Source organism: Rutidosis leptorrhynchoides, chromosome 4 (genome assembly GCF_046630445.1).
Source record: "Rutidosis leptorrhynchoides isolate AG116_Rl617_1_P2 chromosome 4, CSIRO_AGI_Rlap_v1, whole genome shotgun sequence".
Taxonomy (NCBI): Eukaryota; Viridiplantae; Streptophyta; class Magnoliopsida; order Asterales; family Asteraceae; genus Rutidosis; species Rutidosis leptorrhynchoides.
This window is the reverse complement of record NC_092336.1, coordinates 569547110-569564758: the sequence shown is the minus strand read 5'-3', so window position 1 is coordinate 569564758 and position 17649 is coordinate 569547110. Positions and strand designations below refer to the sequence as shown.

Genomic DNA, 17649 nt, shown 5'->3' with positions numbered 1-17649 from the left:
ATTTGAGACACTGAGGTGTCGTTAATGTCCATTTTCAACGTCCATGTTTTTTTTATTAATTTTCAATTATGATTATTTTAATTTGTGTTAAATAAAACAATATAAATAACTAAATAAAAACCATTCGATTAATTAAAATAAAATAAAAAGTAAAAAAAATCAAAACACACATGATGTTTTTAAATAAATAGAACCATTAATACGATGATTCGTCAGTTTTAGCAACACGTTTCGGGATCTTCATTCATCGAGGCCACATGACTCCGCATCTTACGCCTAATCGCCTCGTTTTGCAGCCTGATCAACTCCATGTCTTCCTTCGTCATATCAATCGCAAACGCCTCATTTGTGTTTCAACTTTCTTTGCGTGATAGTATGATACTTTTTGTTCGCTGACCGTACTAAAATCTTGTTGAACCGCCATTCGCATCGACTCACGAGATGAACTGTCGGATGGCCCACCATCCGACCTCACTTTACTTGACTTCCTTAGCTTTTCTGGTGGAGGTCTCAAACGATCACTACATCTGAATAAGTCCACGTTTGGGTTTGGTTGTGCTCCTTCTCCTTCTTGTTTTATTCTCTTTCATCTTTGAGTCTTCCTTCATTATCTCTATTCACATCGATCAGGTCCACTTGCTCTTCTTCCACCTCAACCGGTTGATACCTTGCATTTTGTCGACCCATAACAACCGATCAAGTTGGGCCCAAAGAAAAATGATGGATTCTTAAGATCACTCTTATCCATGACATTTGATATACAACCATATTGCTGCCACCTCAGCAACTTCTTCCTATCATTTAACCCATCACACTCCCTAGTATACATGACATACCTCTTTGATATAAAAGCGCCCACTTTAATTAGTTATTAATACAATTTATATGCACAATGTACAAGAACAAAAGCTATATACTCCGTCCCTCAAAATGTCATTGCCAAGCAGATTGAAACACGATGGATCAATGGCGCCTCCAACCACACTTGCTAGCAATGGAGTCTTTGCAACGGAGCTCCAAGGAAGCTCCAACCACGGGGCCAGTAAGAGTAGTCTAAGAAAACGGCTATAATTTTTAGGATACATGGGCCATTAAAATGTGAACTGGTGAATAAATTGTTGGTGTCACAGGCCCACTCAACTTCTTGAGTAGCAAAGCCTCTGTTGCCACTTTGCCCTCTGCAACCTCACTTCTCACCATTCCTTCTCAAAACCTCCATTAACAATGGAGACAACTGTTCTTCTTCGCTCTATTACCTCACGTACTTCACATGCCTGTGTACGTTCCTTCTATCGTTCTTCTCACCGTCTTTCCTCCAGTAACTACCGTCTTATCCCTAATTTCCACCGCCGTTCTCAACTCCGCCACTACATCTCCAGCGCCCTTCCGTCGCACATCCAATTCAGCCCTCGTTTCTCTCTTATATCTCCCAAATCCATCGCAACATCTCCACGGTGTTCTACTGGTACGCCACTAGTAATATATTATTTATTACTATTACTATTATTTATTATTTATTATTTGAATTATAAACATACATGTACATGTATATATGATATATATTATTATTATCAGCATTTTAGTTGCTATTAGAATGTTTTGATTTTGAAATTCAAAAAAAGTTCTGCTGTGATCAAACCAAGAACTCTCTGAGAGCTAAAATGGGAAAATATGAGATCTCATTGTGTGTAATTAGTGTTGTATGCATCCTAATTGTAGGTCTCATGAAAAATAAAGCGGCTTATATTAGGATTATTTGCATTTGGTTGATGGTTAGATGTTAGGTTGATGTCTAATTGTATGTATTGTTTGGCTTCAAGCCTTCTGTTTGCATTCTGTTCTTTGAGCAAGCCATAGCTTGTGCATATTGTTTGTAATTTGTTCATCTGATTATTATATGGTTTGATTTGTTTGCCACTTTGCCTAAAAAAAGAATGTAATTGATTATGTTTGATTATTAGGAAATGAAGTGTTAGATTATAATAGTTGGAATGGAAGGATAATGATGTAGTTTATTGACAGATTTATTAGTGGATTAGGTTCTTTAGCTGGCTGTTTAACTTGTTGATATTAAATTTGGGTGTAAAATTTGGGGTTTTAGATGCTATTGGTGCTTACGATGAAGCTGCCGAGAAGGTATCTGAGCTAAATATGAAGCAAGAAACTCATGACCCGCCAAAAACTTTAAATAGTGTTCCAAGTTTATCTCGTAACAACATTCCGAAGAAACCTATTCAAATCCCTACTGAGGTAGCATCACCTTGAAATCTATTTTCTCTTTGAGCACTCCGTATCGATTTTTGGCTTGATGATCTTTATTCTTTAGGAAGCTAAATTATGACATTTTTAGGTTGGAGATATCAATGGAGTGAAAGTATTGCAGCATGATCTTGAAACGGAGGATTACCTTTACTGTGATATAGTATTTGATATGAGTTCTCTGAAGCAAGAACTTCTTCCTTTGGTTCCACTCTTTTGGTAAGATAGCACTACTTAAACTAATTGTATAGCTAAAACACACAATTTAAGGAATATCATTACTGCACCATAATTTTTGTTTATCATTCACATGGGAACGTTTTCATTATAAAATTTGGTGAGAACAATTTTGGACCACTCATTTTTTTTAGAATCAAATATTTATGCTCCTTTTTCCCACCTTTTAATATGTACCTGCTTTTCCAAATGAAATGATTGTCTGAAATTTGCTCTCACCAAAATTTAAAATGAGAACGTTCTCACAATGTGCCACCCACATCTGAAATACTGACCGTGAACCCTAGTCAAAACTCAAGCCAACCATACGTTACTGGAAAATTAGATCCAGAAAGCCTAGTACATTAGTATTCAAAACCATCTGTCTTGTACAATGGAGATAGTGATAGTCATGGACATGCATTTTGACAGCTTACTATTCAACTTGCATAGATATGTCACTGTGTTATATTCTTACTTGATCACATTATTGTTTATGTTATATATCATTTCATCTGTATGTCATAATTTATAAGGTTCACATGTATAAAACACAGAGAATAATGTGGAACTTAGATGGTGAAATAATAAAACAAAGTACATATGTATATATATTGTATTATTTTTTCCCTCTAGCACTCAACCGTATACGCTTATACTCGTGTTACATATTACTCTATAGTCAATCATTGATGGAAATGGGAACAGAAGACCAGCTGAGTAAGCTAAATAGAATTAAGACAAGGGGCTTATCCATATATCCTTATACATCATCAAAATATGGGTCAGACACTCCGGTCAGTCATATTATTGTTCGAGGAAAAGCCACGTCAACACCAGACTACACTAAGAAACTTTTCAATCTGGTATGTGATTTGAATTCATGGGGTGAATATAAGACATTCGTGTAGCTAAAATCAAAGTTTAAGGCTTTTGATTGTATGTTCACAATACACGCTCTTGATTCACTTATTTTAAGGTCAACTGTGTTCTCAAAGATGTCCAATTTGCTGATCAAGAGCTTTTTAAGCAGTTTGTCTCCCAAAGTAAAGCTAGAATGGAGGTATTGATTACAGTCATCAACAATTCAAATATCTTATAATCTGGTCTAATATATAGTATGGTAATTTCTGTATATAGAATCGGTTGAGGGATTTTGGTCATGACATGGCAGATAAAAGGATGAATGCAAAGTTAAGCAGTGCAGGGTGGATCAAGGAACAAATGGGCGGTGTCAGGTTGGATATTTTCAGTTCATCTATGTGTTACTTTATATATATAATTTGCTGGTAAAATAACGAAACATGAATTAAGTTAGATATGTTTGGGTGCCCACATAATGAGATGCATTTTTTTTTCTTTTTCTTTTTCTGATAATACACTAGGAATATTTTGACTAGTTCCTTTTTAATTCTGTCTCTGAAATGTATATCAACATGAACTGTTATTCATAACACCCATGTTGCCCATCGTACTTAATCTATCCTTTTCCTCAAATCTTGGGCTTTTGTATATGTCATGGATGTCAACTACAAAACATTAAACTGGATTTGTCTTAAATTTTCTATCTATTATACATTTGTTTCACATCTGTGAACTTCCTTAGGTTAACATCAGCTATACTTGCAGTTATCTTGAGTTTTTGAAGGATCTTGAAGTGAAAGTTCAGCATGATTGGAGTGCAATATCCTCTTCCCTTGAAGAGATCCGTAAAACCATACTATCAAAGAACAATTGCATTATAAATCTTACATCTGATGGGGAAACCCTTAAAGATTCTGAAAAATATGTTGCAAAGTTTCTTGATCAGCTTCCAAATACATCTCCAGTTTCATCACCTTGTTGGAATACACGAATTCCATCAATAAATGAAGCTATTGTGATACCAACTCAGGTTGGTTTATGTTATGTACTCAATTGCATACACTATCACTTCTCACTATTAAGTTGATTACATATAGTATTTAATATTAAATTAATATTAATATTAATATTAATATTAATATTAATATTAATAATAATATTAATATTAATATTACATATAATTGCAGGTAAATTATGTTGGTAACGCAGCAAGTTTGTATGAAACTGGGTATCAACTTAAGGGAAGTGCATATGTTATATCTAAGCACATAAGTGATACTTGGTTGTGGGACCGTGTTCGAGTTAGTGGTGGGGCTTATAACGGCTTCTGTTTTTTCAACCCTTATCCAGGTATAATTACACAATTTTTTTTTTTTTTTGCTTACACTATTTTTTCCCTTATACCAACTTTGTTTTATATGTTTATATTAACCAACTTTTTAAATAGGAACATTGTCATTCTCATCTTACCGGGACCCTAATTTACTCAAGACACTAGATATATATGATGGAACTAGTGATTTTCTTCGTCAAATGGAAATGGATGATAACACTCTTACAAAGGCAATTATTGGGACAATTGGTAAACCAGATCCATACCAGTTATCACCCGAATTCAAAGGATATAGTAGGTAAGCAAGTGATGTAATTTTAATAGATAGTAAATTTGTTAAACGTGACTGCAAAACGATACATGTCTTGCAACGATAATCTATTTAGTATGACTTTCAATTTCTTGAGCTGCTAGACCCATTTGACCTGCTTGACTCATTTTCTCTGTTTCGTATTTTAGTTAAATTTTGTAGTTCAACCCAGTATGACCCGTTAGAGATAAAACATAATCTAAATAGATGAATTTTGTTACATAAGTCGGATATAACCACCTCTATTTCCACTTCAAAAGCTTTTTTAGAAGTGAGGAATCTAATATTAAGGCCTTATATGTATTTGTTACCGAGGGATGAGGATGACTTTCTCTACTTTTTTGAGAGTGTTTTCACTCTAGGGAAGAAACGACTTGTCTTTATTCTCGGATAGGGGTATGATTGTCTACATCTCACCTCCTCATACACCACTTATGTGGTTTTGGGTTTTGTTGTTGTTGTTGTTGTTGTATATATTTGTTACTGATAAATACTCGTTTTGCAGCTTATTACGATACTTGTGTGGAATTACAGAGGAAGAAAGACAAATAAGACACGGGGAGATACTATCTACAAGGTACAATCCGCATCCGCATACTATTAAAGATAGATACTTTTATAATTAAGTTTTTTTAATCTGATATTATGTTATTTCTTTAGGTTGAGTGACTTCCAAGACTTTGCAAATGCAATTGATGCTATCAAGGATAAAGGTGTTGTAGTAGCCGTGACATCACCTGATGATGTCGATGCTGCAAACAAGGAACGGCCCAGCTTCTTTCAAGTGAAAGAAGTCCTTTAAAAACTCATTATTCAGTCAATTATTAGTCAAGAGAATGCAAATAAAACGTACTCTTGCTAGTTATTTACCTTATTTTGGTCTTTGAAGTTGCGTTTATTTTTTTATTGTGACATCAGTTTGGGATCACTCAGGGAATTAAACCACCTACGCGTTCATCTCCCGTAGTTGACTCCAAAAACGGTAGGCAAGACGTCAATAAATCGACGCATGCTGTTGACTCCAAAATAGAGCTAAAAGACCTTGTAAACGAAAAACGGAAGACATGTTAGGTGGAAGTCGTTGCGGAGGCAAAGAGCCAACCACTCATACAAACCAAAACAAAAAGTTTACTTTTATAATTTTATAATTTTCAGAAGATGAAAGATGAAAGAAAAAAGATATATGTGAGGTAACAATGATCTAATTTTGTCTAGAAAAGATAAATGATGCAATATTTTTAAAACATGAGGGACCAATGATGTGATTTTGTCTAAAAATGAAATTGAGGTGACTGTTATACCATGTTAAATACATATAATAGTACTTTTAAAATAATTGAAAGTTACATTTTCAAACAATTTTTCAAAATAAAATAGGTATTCGTTAGGGTCGGAAGCATAACCGGGCGAAGGTATAACTAAAATTTCATGCATTTAGGATCGATTAATTCAATTGCAACCTCATCATCTCACCATTCCTCCTCAAAACCTTCATTAACAATGGCGAGAGCTGTTCTTATTCGCTCTATTACCTCATATACTTCACATTCCTCCAATCGCTACCGTCTTATCCCTAACTTCTACCGCCGTTATCCTATCCGCCACCACCTCCGCCGCCACATCTCTACCGCCCGTCCGTCGCCCATCCAATTACGCTCTCCTTTATCTCATATATCTCCCAGATCCATCGCAACATCTCCACAATTCTCTTCTGGTACGCAACTAGTAATATACTAGTATATAGTATTATTTATTAATTATGTTTATTACTACGTATTAGTTAAACTTTATCATCACTGAATTATAAACACACATGTATATATATTATATAACTTATTATTATTATTATCGTCATTTTAGTTGTTGTTAGAACGTTTCACTTCGAAAGTTAAAAAAGTTTCTGCTGTGATCAAAGCAAGAACTGCCTCCCTGGGAGCTAAAATGTGAAAATATGAGATTTCACGGTGTATAATTAGTGTTGTATGCATCCTAATTAGGGCGGCTTATATTAGGATTGTATGCATTTGGTTGATGGTTAGATGTTAGGTTGATGTCTAATTGTATGTATTGTTTGTCTTCAAGCCTTCTGTTTGCATTCTGTTCTTTGAGCAAGCCTAGCCTGTGCATATTGTTTGTAATTTGTTCATCTGATTATTATAAGGTTGGATTTGTTTGCCGCTTTGCCTAAATAAAAAAATGTTCCGTATTGAAATTGATTATGTTTGATTATTAGAAAATGAAGTTTTAGGTTATAATAGTTGGAATGGAAGGAGTATGATGTAGTTTATAGACAGATTTAGTGGATTAGGTTCTTTAGCCGGCTGTTTAACTTGTTGATATTGAAATTTGGGTGTTAATTTTGTGGTTTTAGATGCTATTGGTGCTCATGATGAAGCTGCCGAGAAACTTGGATTTGAGAAGGTATCTGAGCTAAATTTGAAGCAAGAAACTCCTGACCCGCCAAAAACTCTAAAAAGTGTTCCAACTCTATCTCTTCACGATATTCCAAAGAAACCTACTCAAATCCCTATTGAGGTAGCATCGCCTTGAAATCTATTTTTTCCTACTGATTTTTGGCTTGATGATCTTTAGGAAGCTAAATTTTGTTACTTTTAGGTTGGAGATATCAATGGAGTGAAAGTATTGCATCATGAGTTCTCTGAAACAATAACTTATGATGGTCCCACTCTTTACTGTGATATAGTATTTGATATGAGTTCTCTGAAGCATGAACTTCTTCCTTTGGTTCCACTCTTTTGGTAAGATAACACTACTTACACTAATTGTATAAGGAATATCATTATCGCACTATATTAATTACATTAATTGGTTATGTCCTTTACAGATGATGCCCTTTACAGTGAAATAGTATTATGTTGTATATCATCTTTTAATTTACTAAGGGTCGAGGATTATATCTGTCATTGTGTTATAATTTTCTTACTTGATCACATTATTGGTTATGTTATATATCATTGCAGCTGTGTGTCATAATTCATAAGGATGTAATTTATTCATAATCACATGCACAAAACAAAGATAAGAATGTGGAACTTAGATGGTGAAATAATAAAACAAAGTACATATACATATACTCCCTCCTTCCCACTTGAAGTGTCCACATTTTTATTTTGGGATGTCCCATTACAAGTGTCCACTTTGTATTTCAACCAATGAGAAGAGGTTATTCTGGAGAGAGAAGAATTATGATTGGTAGAAAATGAAGTTAGTGGGATTTCCTAAAACTGTGTGCAAAAAGTAAGTGGACACTTGTAGTGGGGACGGAGGTAGTATTATATTAATTTTTTCTGTAGCACTCAACTGTATTACGCTTATACTCGTGTTACATATTACTCAACAGTCAATCATTGCTGGAAATGGGAACAGAAGACCTGCTAGAGGAGCTAATTAGAATTAAGACAAGGGGCTTATCCATATTTCCTTTTACATCATCAAAACATGGGTCAGACACGCCGGTCAGTCATATTGTTATTCGAGGAAAAGCTTTGTCAGCACAACACTACACTGAGCATCTTTTCGATCTGGTATGTGTTTTGAATTCATGGGGTGAATATAAAACATTCATGTAGCTGAAATCAAAGTTTAAGACTTGATTGTATGTTGTTTTTATTGGCTTCTGTTTTAGGTCAACTGGGTTCTCCAAGATGTCGAATTTGCTGATCAAGAGCTTTTTAAGCAGTTTGTGTCCCAAAGCAAAGCTATAATGGAGGTATTGATTGTAGTAATCGACAATTCGAATATCATATAATCTGATCTAATTTGGTTATTTCTGTATATAGAATCGGTTGAGAAATAGTGGTCATGACATTGCAGCTGCAAGGATGGATGCAAAGTTAAACAGTGCAGGGTGGATCAGGGAACAAATGGGTGGTGTCAGGTTGAATATTTTGAGTTCATTTATGTGTTACTTTATATATTTAATTTATTGGTAAAATAAAGAAACATGAAATTTAAAAAAAAAATTGGGTGCCCACATAATAAGATGCACTCTTTTTGTGCGATAATACACTGGTAATATTTTGACTAGTTTCTTTGTAAATATGTATCTGAATATGTATATCAAGATGAATAGTTACGTTGAGTTGTTCTACACTATAGGTGGAAATTTTGACCCTGTTACCTCGGGTCATCATTTTGGGTTGCGTAACTGTCTTTAATCTCAATTCTGCCAAGTTAGAAAGCTCAGGCTAAAGGAGAGAGGCTTCAATAGGTTGATTTGGTCAAACAGTTTGAAAATCACAGAGTCTACTTTCAATGCGTAGAGTTTGCTGAACTGTTTAATCATTGATCTAAATTACCATACTGTTATAATCTTTTTGTAATCATAATAAGCACATTAGTTATCATATAAAGTTAATAAAACTTATAAGTTATCAGAAGATTCGAACTTGAAACCTCTTGCAAGGATACCAGAGCCCCAACCACTGGGCTATCTTGCGATGGTCTCGCATAAAAAGTTAAGATTGAATTGTATTTGGGAAAACCCAACCCAAACTGAACAAAATTGGCCCGATTTGACTATTTAAATCGTTATTCGTAACACCCATGTTGCCCATCCTACTTAATCTAGCTTTTTTCCACAAATCTAGGGCTTTTGTATATGGCATGGATGTCTACTACAAAGCATTAAACTGGATTTGTCTTGAATTTTTGTATATTATGCAGTTGTACCACATTAGGTTGACATTCAGTATACTTGCAGTTATCTTGAGTTTTTAAAAGATCTTGAAGAGAAAGTTGAACATGACTGGAGTTCAATTTCCGCGTCCCTTGAAGAGATCCGTAAAACCGTACTATCAAAGAACAATTGCATTGTAAATCTTACATCTGATGGGGAAAACCTTAAAGATTCTGAAAAATATGTTGCAGAGTTCATTGATTCGCTTCCAACTACATCTCCAGTTGCATCGTCAGCTTCTTGGAATAATAAACGAATTTCATCAATAAATGAAGCTATCGTGATACCAACTCAGGTTGGTTTATGTTATATGCCAGATTCTGTACACTTTAACTTCTCAGTATTGAGTTGATTGCTTTACTCAATAATTAATTTTAGGTCAATTATGTTGGAAAAGCAGCAAATTTGTATGAAACTGGGTATCAACGTAAGGGAAGTGCGTATGTTATATGCAACCACATAAGTAATACTTGGTTGCGGGACCGTGTGCGAGTTAATGGCGGGGCTTATAATGGGTTCTGTGATTTCAACCCGTATTCTGGTATAATCACAAAGTTTTCTTTGCTTACTCTATTGTTTCCCTTACCAACTTTGCTTTATATGTTTATAATAACCAACTTTTTAAACAGGAATATTCTCGTTCTTATCTTACCGGGACCCAAATTTGCTCAAGACACTAGATATATATGATGGAACCGTTGATTTCCTTCGTCAAATGGAAATGGATGATGACATTCTTACAAAGGCAATTTTTGAAACAATTGGTGATGTAGATTCATACCAGCAGTCACCCGAATTCAAAGGATATAGTAGGTAAGCAAGTGATTCAATTTTAATAGATATTAAATGCGCTAAACGTGATTGCAAAACGATACATATCTTGCAACGATAATCTATTTGAGATGACTTTCAACTTCTTGAGCTGCTAGACCCATTTGACCTGCTTTACTCATTTGCTTTGTTCTATATTTTAGTTACATCTTGTACCTCAACCCAGTATGACCCGTTGGAGATAAAACATAACCCAAATAGATGAATTTTGGTACATAAGTGGGATGAAACCGCTTCAAAAGCTTTTTAGAAGCAGAGAATCTTATATTAAGGCCTTATATTTTTTATATTCGGATAGCCTGAAGGATGTATTACTGATAAATACTGGTTTTGCAGCTTATTACAATACTTGCTGGGAATTACAGAGGAGGAAAGACAAATAAGACACGAGGAGATACTATCTACAAGGTACAATCTGAATACTATTCAAGATAGATACTTTTATGATTATTATTTTTTTTAAATCTGATATTATTTTATTTCTGTAGGTTGAGTGACTTCCAAGCCTTTGCAAATGCACTTGATGCTACTATCAAGGATAAAGGTGTTGTGGTAGCAGTTGCATCACCTGATGATGTCGATGCTGCTAACAAGGAACGGCCCAACTTCTTTCAATTGAAAAAAGCTCTTTAAACTTTATCTTCTTATTTAACTGTTCCTCAGTGGTTTAATCATCTTGAATTTTTATAATTACTAGGTGAAATAATAGATGTAATTAGCACATGGATTAAAAGACCATCTCTTCTTGATGTAGTTTTTGGCTAGTTTGGTGCGTGAGAATCGATATTAGCATCTCTATTTTAGTCCACTAATTAGCAGCGGGGAGGGGGGTTTTACTGGCCATGCTTTCGGATTGGGCGCGTGGGTGGTTTAGTCCGTGATCCCAAATTGATGTTAAAAAAAAAAAAAACCCCAATAAAACGTAGTCTTGCTAGCTAGTTACTTTATTTTGGTCTTTGAAGTTATGTTGACTTTTGAAACAAGGAACATGGCCATATCTTTTTGTTGTGGCAGCATTAAGTAGTGTGATAATGAACAAACAAGTAAATATCTTTTAACATGAAATGAGATAGTTATAGGGTACTGTCAATATCTTGAAGTTTGGCCTCTTAACCTTAATTGGGCAACTGTACAACACAAGCAGTCCCCTTGTTTCTAATTGGCTCATCTCGATTGCTTTCGTACTTTCTGGTCCATCTCTTATCTCATACTTTTTCCAAAAGTCAGTTTACAGTTTACCTATGTATCTTATTGCAGAACTGAGCCCCTACAAGTACAGTTACACTTTGAGTTTCTTACATCACTATCTGCATCTAGTGATTGTGCAAGTACACAAAGCTTGTAGGAACACAATTGCAAATCATTTTAGTCTAGACAGTAGACATTGCTTAGCAAGAAAGCAGTTGGGTCCTATGTGACTTTTACTTGCAGGAGGTTAGGTTCATACATTCATGGTAGAACTGGAAAATGGGTAAGGCAGTTAACGAGTCACAGTGAGTAATTTTTGTAAACAGGTAACTATATAAGGTTTTCCGTACCTAGGTAAGTGAAGCATTTTTAGTTAGATGTACGTGATCCTTTTCCATGGCCACATCTCTCAGTTGGAAATAGATCAGGTTGGGTTTAACTAATAAGCAATGTAGTGACTTGATTAGTTTTTATTTTTTGGCAGAAAACGTAATATTATTTAAAACGGATCAAAGATCAACTTAATACAAATCACCGGTACAATAGGAAATGGAATCTAGCCCTAATTAACAATCGTAACATAGGACCAACTAGTTCGGTTTGGTTCTGTCTCGAGTCTCAATTTGTAATAAAAAGTTGGACCGAGGACTGGACAATAAGCTTTCGATTCGGTTATTTTTGGTGTTATTTTCGGGTCCGGTCCGAACCGAAGACCGGAAATTTGGCAAAATGTGAACTTAGGACCGGGCCAAAATAACTCGGTTTGGTTCGGGATCTGCACGATTCCTCATTTTCGGTTGGGTTCCTCATTTTTTCTCGAACCGTGCACACCCCTAACCTTGAGAAATCAATACTTGGGAAATCAATACCCACAAAGACGGTCTGACCTTGAGCTAGCTACATCACTTCTCATCTACATATTTATGTTGTACCATACAACTGAAATGTAAATATTTTGACCTAGTTTATCAAGTAAACTAGTGGAATTGACCTGCGCGTTGTTGTGAGAACTATTTGCGATATGTTTGTAATGTTTTAACATGTCACATAAGGTAATCATAAAAACACATATGTTTAAGATTACTATTACAAAATTTTTAATGTTATGTGAAGTCTCATTAGATCATACTTATAAACTAAACTCGAACTTTCATCTACAATTTTCTTCCCTTCTTAATATAAATAAAAGATTGATCATTTTAAGATTAAAATATATAATTAAATACGTTTTTGATTTGTCATATAAATTTTAGTAAAAAAATTGTCAGTACTCTACTATAAATATAAATCAAGTCATGTAGTTTACTGTATAAAAACTATAAGACAGTGATAAGAAAAAGAAAACAATACTAAAATAAGTAGATGTAAAAAAGAAAAAACAAAGGAAAAGCTTAAATAACATTTAGCGTTCATGACTTTTTCGGCTTTGGTATATATGGTAAATAGGTGGTTGCAGTGGTGGAGTCAGGAATTTTTTTCACTGGGGTGAAATTTTTCTTTAAAACGTAGGAATTTTTTTGACAAAATATGGAGGTTTTAGAGCAAAATATATAGGTTTTTGAGCAAAATTTCGAGGTTTTTGGACAAAATAAAAAGGTTTGGAGCAAAATATGAAGGTTTTGATGCAAAATATGAAGGGTTTGGGGGAAACAAAAAAACTACCGGTGGCAAAATCGGAAGATCAAAAAAATTTGTACTAAAAATTGCAAATCTACTGGGGACGAGGCCCTGCCCTACCCTTTCATAAGTCCGCCCCTAGTGGTTGACCTTGATTTTAGCGGGTATGTTTATTAGAATGATGAAACTAAAGAGGGTCGTTTTGTCTTTTTAGAGAAGCTATTTCTATCAGTACTTTTTTTTTTTTTTAAGATAAATAAAAATATCAAAGAGCTTCTGATCTAGCATCAATCAATAAAATTATTAATTTTGAAGTTGTGAGGTCAAGTACACAAAAAGGATAGTGTGTTTGTTGTTTAAAAAAAGAAGATAAATAAAGATATTTAAGCTTAAAGTTATCATGAATGCCATTCTTGTGTAGATATTTAAGTAAAGTTATCATGATTATAAATCCCATTCTTGTGAAGAATCCTATGCACTCTTGTAGTCCCATTAATTTCTTTCCATAAATATATATGTGGTAACTATACACTCCCACATGTAAGATTCCCCTCAACAAACTTGTCCATTCTTTTCCTGGCCAATTGTTTACTCCGTATTTAATACTCCGTATAATCTTTATATCTTTAGCTCAGTAATCCTATCCAAATCTATATTTTAATCAACTAAACTGCAATTGTAATTTCAACTACAAATAATTAGCTTTTTTCCATTTGAAAATTTCAATCTTTGTTTAAACTTGATATATTTACGGTTCCGAGTTTTTAAAAGTCAGCATTGTGGTGAACCCGCATTTGCATAACGAATAATATAAGTACTTTAAAAAAAGACCCTTTGAGTCTTAGTAGAATGCTAGCGGACTTTGATTTTTCTTTTACTGCAGAGGCTTTAATGGTTGTTTTTTGGGCCTATTTTGCTCTTCCCTGCTCCATTTGTTTTTCTCTAGTTCATATGTTTCTTAAATCTCCGATTACGTCTACATATATAAAAAAAACTAGGCCCTTGAAAACCTGTACTCCGAGCGGTCTATCACTTTGTTCCCCTCCGGACCTCCCCTGCTTGCTCCCTCTTGAAATTTGATAATGAAACAAGCTAGCTAAGATCAATGTCTTATAGCTCAGTAGCCATCTATATAGCCTATGCGTATAATTATTTTTTTCTTACTTTTTTGGTGAATCAACAACAAATTGAGGGCCATGCATGAGTGTAGCCAAAAGGTACTTGAAAACACAGCGCCTTTTTCTAAAGATAATGGTCCTCTAATACTTAAGTATATATAGGTCCACTCTATTAACCCACTTTACATTTACGACATTCACGTTGAAAACTCTCAAATAATGGTGAGTTGAGTTAAAATCGGAACATAAAGTTCTACATATACGTAGTTAAGTTTGCTCGATATAACTTTCGATTATTACACCTTGTATAGATTTTGGTTGATGTTCCATATATAGTTACTATGAGATAACTACACAAATCGTCACGTCAAAAAATACACACAAATAACTACACCGTAAGTTTTATACACACAAGAAAAGTTAGAAAGTTGAATACACACGATTATTTTTGATAATAATGTACGTAGTATTACAAGACATCTGACTCTATAAATGACTGCAAATTAATTTGTTAAGAAAAAAAATTACATAGTATGACTTTACATCTCTAAATATTGGTTGTTAGGTAAAAGCTTTTTCCACATGCACACATGCATGTCTATGTATAAATAAAGAATATAGAAAGTGACATGTGAACCATCAGTTTATAAAACTTAATTTTTTTTTATTTATTTTTTTTTTTGAAAAAAAACGATAACATTAATAAACGGATCCGGAGATCAACTCGTACAACAGATACAATAGAGTCCAAACCGAGCACTAGTTAAAAATTAAAATTCCTAATCAAACGGCTCACCAACTGGGTGAGAAAAACGCGTTTAACCAAAAACATAACAACAACTAAAGCTATAACAAAGGAGACAACTATACTGGCTATACTACACAAAATTACAAAACAAACAGAACGGCAGAGACGGTCAGGAGAACGCCGACCGCCACTGCAACAAAAACAGAACAAAACCAGCAACCGCAATGAAAGCCAGCTGTCGAATAGAAGTCCAAACCGCAAAAAACCAAACTCCGTCCTGAGAACTAAACCATATCTCCAACGGGGAGATCGTCGCCTGGTTTAGACCCAATGACATCCCCGGAAAGGAAAGGACCCAGCAAACAAAACCATAGCAACGCAAAACCCGACCCGGTACGGACCCTTCGACCACCCACACCCCCACCGTCCTCCATCACCCACCAAACCGGACGGCAGAACACCAAACCAATACCCACATCCACTGTCGTCAACAAGCCACCAATGAAGGACCACCAACTGGGTGGTAACCAACCACCGCAACCCGAAAACCGCAGTTATAGAACAAAAGCTCCGGCGGTCACCACCAATAGGGTAGTGAGCCGTCAAACGCCACCGGAACAGGAGAAAAAAGGGGCAGGAGAGCATGTAAGGGAGCCAAACCAAACAAACCACCCCAAACCGCCACAAAATGGCAGGAGAGTCGATCGAATAAACCGTCGAGATCCGTCACTAGCGGAGAAAAAGCGATAGAAACCAAAGAAGCACTCAAACAAACCGACCTCCAACACCACGAGACCGGTGGTGTTAAACGGTCGAACCCGTCGAGAAGAACATCCGACCACCAAGACCACACCGCTGTCACCGAAAAGATCAAACAAAAGGAGAAAAGCCGGACCACCGGCGAGATGCCGGTGGCCGGAGAAGAGAGATGTCAACGGCTACAAAACAAAGAAGAAAGGTAGGAGTAAAAGGTGATGGTTAGAGGTGAAAGAAAGGTGGAGATGGGTGATTAGTGGTGGAGATAAGGTGGTTGGTGGTGGTGCAAAAAGGAATTTAAAATGAAAAAGGTGGTGCACTTCCCAATTCAGAGAGAAGTAACACCGGTGACTCGGTTCTTTTGATTGTAAACACTCGTTTTGACCACATTTATAAAACTTAATTAGTTATCAATTGATAACGCCCAATTTATACACATTTTTATGCGCGTTATCGGTTCTTGGTTCGATTATTGTTAACACCTTTTTGAAGATTTGTGTTCATAAATGTTTTAAATATGGAGAGAATGTTCAAAGAAGTGTTTTGGAAGTTTCGTCAAAGTTTCAATGCAAAAAGAATCGAGACAAAAGCAAAAGACGGAAGAAAAAGACAAAAAAATGAAAATGCTGAAATTGGAACATTGCGGTCGCGAGATTTTTATTGCGACCGCGAGGTTGAGATTGCAACCGCGAGATTTTTATTGTGGCCGCGAGATTTCGTCAGAAAGTCAGATATTCGAAATAGAAACTTCGCGACCGCGAGGTTTAGGGTCGCGAGCGCGAGGTTTAGGACGGTTTTCAGCCCCGAAAATTGCCCTATAAATACCTTATTTATACCCTAACTTTTTATCAACATTTACATTACATTTTCGGGGGTTTGGCTACAAATTTTTAAGGGTTTTTCATGGTTGTTCTTGGAGTTTTAACATTTGGATTCAATTTTGGCTATCATTGATCATTGGTAATCTTATGTTTACTCATTTGATTAATACTATGGTTTTTAATTGTGTATCTTTGTGTGTGATTTCTTCTATTGCCATGTCTAGCTAATTTATCCATGTATTCACTTAGATGATTGAACCTAGGTGATGGATTGCTTGATCTTTTGTATATATTAATAATTACTCTTGATTATGATTCTAAAATTACTCTCATTAATTGATCCCATTGATTACTAGTTTTTTGGTTGATGTAACGAGAGTTACTAGATCAATTAATTTATCTAGGTTATTGAGAAATAAATAGATAAGTTGAATTATATACGGGAGACCGGTGTAATTAGATTAGGAATTAATCCCATCAATTGAGTAGGTAATTGTGAAGACTAAATAGGGTCACCGATTTACCCTACAACTGAATCATAATCTTGAGTAGTTAATATTGATTGATTGTGTTCTTCAGAAGCGTCTGGGAGACCAACGTGAAAAACTGACACTTTCATGATATAATTAGTATCTAAGTAAGGGAGACCAACTTATTTTACTAATTGATTAATGAACTTGGTTAACGAGAGTTATACTTAGGAATTTAATTACATTGTTCTTAATAAAAGCAATCCGGATCCTAGGAATTGAATCTAAGTGAATACCCCTTTATCTATTTGAACTCATATTTACTTTCTTTGTTTTAATTAATTTTAAATCAAAACCCCATTTTACAACTTAAAATCTTCAGAATAATTAATATTTTTCAAATCCTAAACTTTGCTCCC

The 17649-nt window shown here is 35.0% G+C and overlaps 2 protein-coding genes across 2 annotated transcripts; both read left to right on the top strand.

Moving 5' to 3' along the window:
* Positions 1-1193: 1193 nt before the first annotated feature.
* LOC139845391 (presequence protease 1, chloroplastic/mitochondrial-like) lies at positions 1194-6239 on the top strand. The gene is made up of 11 exons (XM_071835652.1): positions 1194-1465; positions 2102-2250; positions 2351-2478; positions 3158-3341; positions 3455-3538; positions 3616-3713; positions 4105-4369; positions 4527-4689; positions 4787-4970; positions 5488-5559; positions 5643-6239. Exons 1-11 carry the CDS (start codon positions 1225-1227, stop codon positions 5782-5784), a joined length of 1710 nt encoding a protein of 569 aa, XP_071691753.1. The 5' UTR covers positions 1194-1224; the 3' UTR covers positions 5785-6239.
* A 143-nt stretch (positions 6240-6382) lies between these two features.
* Positions 6383-11530, top strand: LOC139845389 (presequence protease 1, chloroplastic/mitochondrial-like). Its single transcript, XM_071835651.1, has 11 exons — positions 6383-6696; positions 7354-7517; positions 7599-7741; positions 8344-8527; positions 8629-8712; positions 8783-8880; positions 9706-9976; positions 10060-10222; positions 10311-10494; positions 10849-10920; positions 11001-11530. Exons 1-11 carry the CDS (start codon positions 6411-6413, stop codon positions 11143-11145), a joined length of 1794 nt encoding a protein of 597 aa, XP_071691752.1. The 5' UTR covers positions 6383-6410; the 3' UTR covers positions 11146-11530.
* The last annotated feature ends 6119 nt before the right edge of the window (positions 11531-17649 follow it).

Bases quoted from the DNA above. Each gene is read 5' to 3' on its own strand.
- LOC139845391 (XM_071835652.1), top strand. From the start codon at position 1,225: ATGGAGACAACTGTTCTTCTTCGCTCTATTACCTCACGTACTTCACAT. The intron at 4,370-4,526 runs GTTGGTTTATGT...ATATAATTGCAG, and splicing joins CTATTGTGATACCAACTCAG to GTAAATTATGTTGGTAACGC. The intron at 4,971-5,487 runs GTAAGCAAGTGA...CTCGTTTTGCAG, and splicing joins GAATTCAAAGGATATAGTAG to CTTATTACGATACTTGTGTG.
- LOC139845389 (XM_071835651.1), top strand. From the start codon at position 6,411: ATGCATTTAGGATCGATTAATTCAATTGCAACCTCATCATCTCACCAT. The intron at 6,697-7,353 runs GTACGCAACTAG...TTGTGGTTTTAG, and splicing joins ATCTCCACAATTCTCTTCTG to ATGCTATTGGTGCTCATGAT. The intron at 10,223-10,310 runs GTATAATCACAA...CTTTTTAAACAG, and splicing joins TGATTTCAACCCGTATTCTG to GAATATTCTCGTTCTTATCT.